This window comes from Trichechus manatus, unplaced genomic scaffold, assembly GCF_000243295.1.
Source record: "Trichechus manatus latirostris isolate Lorelei unplaced genomic scaffold, TriManLat1.0 scaffold00165, whole genome shotgun sequence".
Classification (NCBI taxonomy): domain Eukaryota; kingdom Metazoa; phylum Chordata; class Mammalia; order Sirenia; family Trichechidae; genus Trichechus; species Trichechus manatus.
In genome coordinates, this window is record NW_004444101.1 from 4,023,129 (window position 1) to 4,031,342 (window position 8,214).

At 44.5% G+C, this 8,214-nt stretch overlaps 1 protein-coding gene across 1 annotated transcript in view; it reads right to left on the reverse strand.

Moving 5' to 3' along the window:
- Positions 1-8,214, reverse strand: part of NDUFA10 (NADH:ubiquinone oxidoreductase subunit A10) — a 46,897-nt gene that overhangs the window by 24,527 nt on the left and 14,156 nt on the right. The window contains exons 7-9 of the mRNA XM_023740852.1: positions 5,456-5,522; positions 1,798-1,852; positions 397-482 (exon numbers count right to left, since the gene is read on the reverse strand). Of these exons, the coding sequence (XP_023596620.1) occupies positions 397-482; positions 1,798-1,852; positions 5,456-5,522 (208 nt within the window). The remainder of the gene's footprint in view (positions 1-396; positions 483-1,797; positions 1,853-5,455; positions 5,523-8,214) is intronic.

Here is an 8,214-nt window from a genome sequence, read left to right on the forward strand (position 1 = left end):
GCAAACCTTGGCGCAGTTTTATTTCTTTACTCTCCGCCCTAACCCCCCACCCACTAAAACTTAACCTTCTATGAGAACTGTTTTGTTTTATTCGCTACTATGTCCCCCCAAACCTGAAGCAATGCCTGGCACAGAGTGGAAGCCCAATATTTGTTGCAATAATAATGCAGAGCAATTAATCATCTGCCAGACCAGAGAACACAGGAGCCTACCTGGAAGGGAAGAGGAAACATGCCCCAGTGTTTACCGGTTGGCATTGTGCACAGCTAACTCAAAACAAAATCATTTTAAAAATTCTTTAAGTTTCTACAGCACGCAAGTAGACCCAATGTACCGCACTTAAAAAAAAAATCAAGCAGCCTTATTTCAGTAGTTCACCAACAGCACTGAACTCACAGCATCCGCAGATGATAAAAAGTACGATCATCCTGCTTCAGCCAAGGCCCTTTCTCAAGCTTCACATATCCAATATCTTCTACCACCTAAAAGAGAGGAAAAAAAACAACAAGAAACAATCCACACAACTTAAACAGAGTGGCATTTTAGAAATGCAAGTGAAATAACACACTTTTAATACTTTGGGGCCATGGAGTGGCAATGGAATTACTGTGCAGGCTGGGAGAAAAGGACATGTGGGAAAAGCAATCTCCTGAGTGAGGGAGAAGCCAGCGTACACGCTACGCTATTCAATTCCTCCTAAGTCAATTCATGCAGTCAACTCCATCATGCTTGTTCTGTTAGGACAGACATCACCATCCAACCTCAACCCAGGTCACCAAACCTGCATTTTCTTCTAAAATTGTTAAACTTTTTGTTGTTTATTAATTTTTATTTTTTTTTTTGGTAATATAATTTAAGTTTAATATACAAAATAAGGGATTATTATATGTATCACACATATATACTATATACATTTTAATAATCGGTCAATTGTCTCCATACCATTTACAAATAATCCATGTTCATCTACTTCATTTTTTATTATCGTTAAACATACTAACTTTACTAAAGTCACACGCAAACAAGCAACTGTTTCTAAACTCTAGTCTGCACCATTAACCAAAAAAACCCAAAAACAAACCTGTTGGCACTGAGTTGATTCCAACTCATAGCGACCCTGTAGGACAGAGGAGAACTGTCCCGTAGGGCTTTCAAGGCTGTATCTTTACAGAAGCAGTCACAGCTTTCTCCCGTGGAGCTGCTAGTGGGTTTGGACCATCAACCTTCTGGTTAGCAGGTGAGTGCTTAACCACTGTACCACCAGCGCTCCTTTGTGCTCCATTAAAGTATTAATTCTTTATTAGCACCACAGTGCTTTCATTACTATAATTTTGTAGTGTTTTTGAATCACGGAAGGCAAATGCCCCTTCATTATTCTTTTTCAAAATTTTCTTGGCTATTACTCATTAAGATCCCCTGAAAATCCCACTAAGATTGGCTGGAATTTCACAAAATGCACTGCTCAACATGGGGAAAACTGACACCTTTACAGTTACAGATACAGTTAAATATTCCTCATTAGTTAATCCAGCTTTTAATTTTACCATCTTTTAAATAAAAATATTAGAGAAGACAACCCTTCCAGGAAGATCAAATAAACTGAATTATTGAAAGGAAACAAAAAACCTCAGCACCAGACCCACCCAGTGGGGACTGTGATCAGCTGGCTTGGTACTTCGATCAGATTATAAAAACCAGATGTTTCTACGACCAGTGGGAATCAAACTGATTATCTGATTTGCGAGAACCTTATACATGAATCAAATTTAAGAACTATGTTTCAAGCATTTTTCTTACCTTTTCCGCATCTTGAGCCTCCCATGCACTGTACTGTAAAACCTCACAGTTTTCACTGTAAGAAAGAGAAAGATGAAATTCAGTGTCAACTCGCCAAGCTTAAGTTAACATGCAAATGAGCACATGACATTAGAGTCTTCCAGTCTAAACAGCAAGGCTTCCCCTCCTGTCTGGTGGGCGCTGTGCTGGGTGCACATGGGCTCCGTAGAGCCTGGCTGGCTAAGGAGGAAATGCTAGAAGAAGTACAGACATGGTGGTGGCCTGAGGTTAGCAACGTCAGTTCTGTTTCTGGCTGCCACTGCTCTCCAACTGCACTGCGTCCCAACTCCAAGGGCACGAGAGACCAGTCACCAGTCTCTACAGGGGAAAAGGGACACAGGACATCTCCAGCTGCCACCTGAGTATCTCCAAATGTCACATACAGTCCAGCAGAGTATGTAGAGACTGAGGCCTGGCCGAGGCCAGCACAGAGGGTGGCAAGGGCCCGCCCCTGCAAGGGCAGGGACCACTCGGATTACTCAGGCTACGAGAGTCTGGAACCTGGGAGACCAATGAAACCCAAAGTTTTCTTCTTACGCTTGGGGAGTAACATGAACCAGTAATAACAATCCTCAACTCAGGAACTTTGCCCACACTGACTCACGCCATTAGACCAGTGGTCTGTTGAAGGTGGCTGTAACCAACCTCCAAGTAACCAACCACAGCGGGCAACACGGTGCAGCCACCCAGCTCCCAGGTCCTCAGCCCGGACACTGAAAATCACATGCGTGGGCAGCAGATTCCTCGTGCCAGCACCTCTGCCACTTGCCTCACGGCATGTGAGGGTCTTCCCAGCAGCGAGCTCCTGCCGCCGGGAGGCACTTCCACAGGGGAAGACCGCGAGCACCAGCATAGCGAGAACCGGCAAGCTCTCTCGGCCGAAAAGTCACACATGACCCACCAGGGGACCACCAAACAGCTGTGCCAGCCACCGTCAACAGACCACTGGTCTAATGACGTGAGTGAGTGCAGGCAAAGTACCTGCATCAAGTATCATTATTACTGGTTCATGTTAGTTCCCAAGTGTAAGAGAAAAAAAGGTTTTAAGCGCTGTTACTACCTGACAGGAATCCCTGGGCAGTGAAACTGTTAACACACTCTCTGCTAATCAAAAAGTTGGCCACTTGAGTCCACCCAGAGGCACCCAGAAAGACAGGCCTGGTGATCTGCTTCTGAAAATCAGCCACTGAAAACCCTAGACAATTCTACTCTGACGCACGTGGGGTCACGACGAGTCAAAACAGACTCCACGGCAACTGGTTTTATTTTTTTTAATTACTTGATATGTTTTATATAAATCTATATTATATAATTCAAAGACAGTCGCCCAGCTGCATAACAGTTTCCTGCCACAGCTATTACGTCTCAGATCACTATTGGGTAAATGTCAATGGTCAGAAACTGTAAGCACAGGGGGCAATGGATCCCTAAAGTTGGGGAGAACCACGTCCTCCAACTCCAGGTCTCCAACTCATCTACCCTGAGCGGCCCATCGTTGCCAAGAAACCGTTTTCTGCCTCCACAGGCACTCAGTGACAAGGGAGATGTTTTTCTCTGCAGGTCATGTAAATGGATATCAAACTAACCTTGATGGAGACAAAGGTTTCCCACATCCCCGACAGTGAAGGGAAGGGTGATGGCTGTGGAGCAGCATTGTTCTTCCCTCACAGCGACATGAAAGGCCACACACCATCTGACATTCTCGCATGAACAGAGGAGCCATTAAGAGACAAGAAGAACCCACAAGCGAGTAGAACCCAGGAAACTGTGTGCCAGGCACTCTCGGCACACACACCTGAGCAGACAGCACTGCCTCACCTCGCATTGCACTGGGGGCGTGGGAGGTCATCAAGATGGCGTCCTGGCCTTGAGGTCCCATGTCCTCTACTGAAAACCACCTAGAGGCCCACTTTTAATGCCTGACCTTCCCATCTTCTGTGTTTTTGATTCAACAGATACTCGTTGATGCCTAGAAGAGCACTAACTGCCTCCATGACCAACGGCATTCAAACAACAGACTACACACAAGTCCTCCTCTGCAGGGTGATGCCTGCCTCTCACTCCAGACTTGTGAAGGGCGGGCCAAAACAGAGAACAAGGTTCCCAGTGACACTGAGGAAGCCCTCCAAATTCTGAGGCAGTGACTCATCCAACAGCGGCAGCAGCTTGTCCCCACAGACCATCCAGGGCCACACAAGGCCACGGCTACGTGTGTCATTCCTGACCGTGCATCACAGCCCGTGCCTCCAGAGCGGCTCCAGGCCCCTCGCCCACCTCGGAACAGTTCTAAACAAACAAGTACTTACAAAACTACGTGACGTGGCAGGCTGCTCGCATAGCGCCTCTCCGTCTGAAATCGTAGCCTGGAGGTTTCTTCCTCACAGACCCAGCACGAGGACCCGTCTCCTGGGCCACGGAGTCTCCAGCTAACACCAACAGCTAACATGTACTAAGCTGAATAAATGAGTGGACTAACGCTTATTAAACTAAACAACAGCTCCTATTTCCTCATAATAAATTCACAGCCAAGGGAATGAGGATGAAAAGCAAAGCACTCCTAGGTCTTTAGTCATAAATACAGACAAAGCCAGAAAATACACACTCACATGGTAGCTCACTCACTGTACCTCTTAAAATCTCACAAGACAAATAGCTTGCAAAAGGCTCCAACGTTCCTTAGTGCATTCATAAACAAGGCATACACGCAATGAAGCACTGCCGTATGCGCCATGGCAGACAGGGGACAGACCAACAGACACAGGCAGGTGACATCTGCAGATGTCACGACAGACACAGGACGTCTCCAGCAGCAGCCCATCCTGTCAAGTAAATCAGCTTTGCTTCAAATGGCAACATTCAAACTAAATATTTCTCTTATTCAGTTTTGATTTTATTGTTTTGTTTAATTACTAACAGCCTAGTAATATTATCTTCTAGGTTGTTTGTTGTAAAAATACTGTATTTAACTAAACATTTAAATAAACAAGTCCAGGAAACCCCAAATTGTTTCTGGGCTAAAAAGCCTTCTGAATTCTAAAACGCAAACGAATTATACCTACTCCTCACTTACTATCTCATCATCTGACAGTTCACATTTACAATGGTGAAAAATCTACCAGCTGCCTATTTCGCACATTAACAACGTACGCCTGGCAGTAGAGAACGCTGAAGCGCGAGGCGAGAGTAACACTGGCTGTGATGGTTAAGGTTATGTGTCAGGTTGGCTAGGTCATGACTCTCAGTGGTTTGGCAGTTCTGTAATGACATAATCTGGCAGGTATGTAATGATGTAGTCATCCTCCATTTTGTAATCTGATGTGGTCACCCTCCATTTCCGCATAATGCCAATTTTCACATAACAACCTGGCCTTTGGAAACTAACCATGTCAATAAGTGAGGAGTGGGTGTGTATACTTTATAACCTATTTGTAAATCAGCTTCTTGACAATTTTATATAAAATCTGGTAGTTTTAGTCAAATTTCATAGTGAATTTCTGAGAGAAAACCTTAAGATCAAGCCCTTTACAAAGCTGCAGTATGGCCTTGATCTATAATTCAATGCTTAAAACAATACAAGTCTCTTTCTATGAAATATCATTTCATGAAATACTTTGGGTACCTGTTCTTCCATCTGTCACATAGGATCCCTAATTTAAGGGGGCTCTCAGCAATCTGCATAGCTTGAGCTGTGGGCAGAATACAAAGTACAGACAAGATATGTTCAAAACACAAGTGCTGAAATCATAGCAAGACTAACTGGCTGGTGGGCATGAATTATAACTTGAAGAAAAAAGTCAATGTTATATAATACAACGGTCATTTGGAAAAACCAACAGATTAAAAAATAATGCTTACCCACGTATATATATGCCTAGATAGAGTTTTTATAGTCCAAACTACGGAAAGTGAAACCCTACCAAGTTTTCCCAGCTGATGAGGGGTAAAAGCACATCAGGTGGGAGAGCAAAGTGTCTGAGCCAGGTTTCACCCAAGTGTGTGGGGCCGTTCATGACGCTATCGTAAACAGCGTGGGTATTTTCTCTCTTAAGATGGATACATGCATCATCTTAAAGTTTTATTCTGCACTTCTACAACGTGCTACAAACAACAACGAAAAAGCCCTCTGATTTTGATTTTACCTTGGTCTGAGCAAAGCGTCAGCAAAGAGGATTACCGAAGTTAAGGCATTTAGCTTGGGCTTGAGACGCCATCACACAGTGACGGTGCTTAGGGCGAGAATAAAGATGAAATGCTGATTCCAGAATGAACATTTCTGCCTGTCAGAGCTCAAGCACAGCTCGGTGCCCAACACTAATACTGTCGGCTTTACAAACACAGCCAGATACTCTGGTCGGCGCTGTGATGTATACCTTTTCCTTCTGGATGGCTGAAGCCAGGAAGGGAGGGAAGGATCAAAGGACAGAGGGAGGGAGGGATACATGGACACAGAGATACATAAATACATACACACATAAGCAAACAAACCGGGAAATCTGATAAGGTTTATACTAAGCATGAATTCATTTGCACTGCAAAAAAAGAGGTCTGCTTCACCATCGCAAGTCTAAAAATCCTGAGCGATGATGACATGCAGCCCTTTGGACATGAAAGACATTCAAGCCCAAATCAACCTATAAGGAATCAGGGAAGCTTTTTTCTTCAAAGCGTGATTCTCTGATTCGTATGAGACTGAATGGCATTAGGGATTAGCAAAGGCCGTGGGGGTCCAGGAGAAAAAGGCCTTTAACTCACAAGAACATCGCCCTTCTGTCTTAAGTGATCTAGTGCTGCTATAACAGAAGTATCACAAGCGGGTGGCTTTAACAAAGAGAAATTTATTCTCTCACAGTTCAGGAAGCTAGAAGTCCAAACTCAGGGTGCCAGCTCCAGGGGAAGGCTTTCTCTCTCTGTTGGCTCTGGTGGAAGGTCCTTGTCATCAATCTTCCCCTGGTCTGGGAGCTTCTCAGCACAGGGACCCCAGGTTCAAAGGACACGCTCTGCTCCTGGCACTACTTTCTTGGTGGTATGAGGTCCTCCCATCTCTCTGCTCACTTCTCTTTTAAATTCCAAAAGAGATTGACTCAAGACACAACCTAATCTTATAGACTGAGTTCTGCCTCATTAACATAACTGCCCCTAATCCTGCCTTATTAACATCATGGAGGTAGGACTTCCAACACATAGGAAAATCACATCAGATCACAAAATGGTGGACAACCACACAACACTGGGAATCGTGGCCTAGCCAAGCTGACACACATTTCTGGGGGACACAATTCACTCCACAACACCTCCACACCCTAACACCTTCCAGTCTCAACGCTGCCACTGCTTCCCTTGACAAGGACACTAGACTCCAGCTGGCGGTTTCTGCAGAGACGCAGAAAACCGGACTGACTCTTGCTATTTGATAAAGGAAATGATTGCATATGATATGTGGACGTGAGTGGGAACCTTCAGGAGGACCATTATTCAAATCATCTCATTTTAAATGGATTCGGTGATAATAGCAAATCACTCCCTTTATGCACAAACAAACCTAAGGATCATAGAACTGACAAGCTATACAGAGTGAAAGGAAATACATTTCACTTGGGCTTTCATTAAAGACAGACAGGAGGCAGGAGAGGAAGGAGAGACAAAGGAAAGGGAGGGAAGAAAGAAAGGAGTTCTGGGGGTGTTTTCTCTGTCTAATCAAAAGACCTCTAAAGATATCAATTAAAAGTATCTACAGGGTCGCTATGAGTTGGAATTGACTCAACAGCAATGGGTTTAGTTTTCTGGGTTTTATAGATATTGAGTAGGAATTGACTTAATGGCAATGGGGTTGGTTTTTTGGAAAGATTGTTTATCCTTCAAGAATTTCCTCTGTGGATACATTGAGCACTTTCAACTAACCCCTCTAGATAACCATGAAGGTTTAGTTGCCACCTGAAGTAAAAATATCTGACTTCTCTAATGCAAAAGGCTGTCATGAAACAAACTTGGGTTTACGTCTAACGTCAAAAAATTTAAAATATGTTAACAAAACACAAAAAAAGCAAACCAAAAACAAGCAAAACAAAAACACAAATAAGAATCAAACATCTGCTGTCGTTCTTGCTCATAAACATCTGACTGAAACACCCCAGACATTATCCACTGCAGGACATACGAGGACACCCACAGGCTGTCAGGCCCAGGACACTCTTTCTACACCACCACCCAGTCGCTCCGCTCTGACCAGTCGTCCCCGCTCTGACCAGTCACCCTGCTCTGAGAAGCCTCTCTCTCACACAAGAGGATCCTCTGTAAGCCTGCATCGTCACCCCGCTCTGAGAAGCCTCTCTCACACACGAGGATCCTCTGTAAGCCCGCACCGTCACCCCGCTCTGAGAA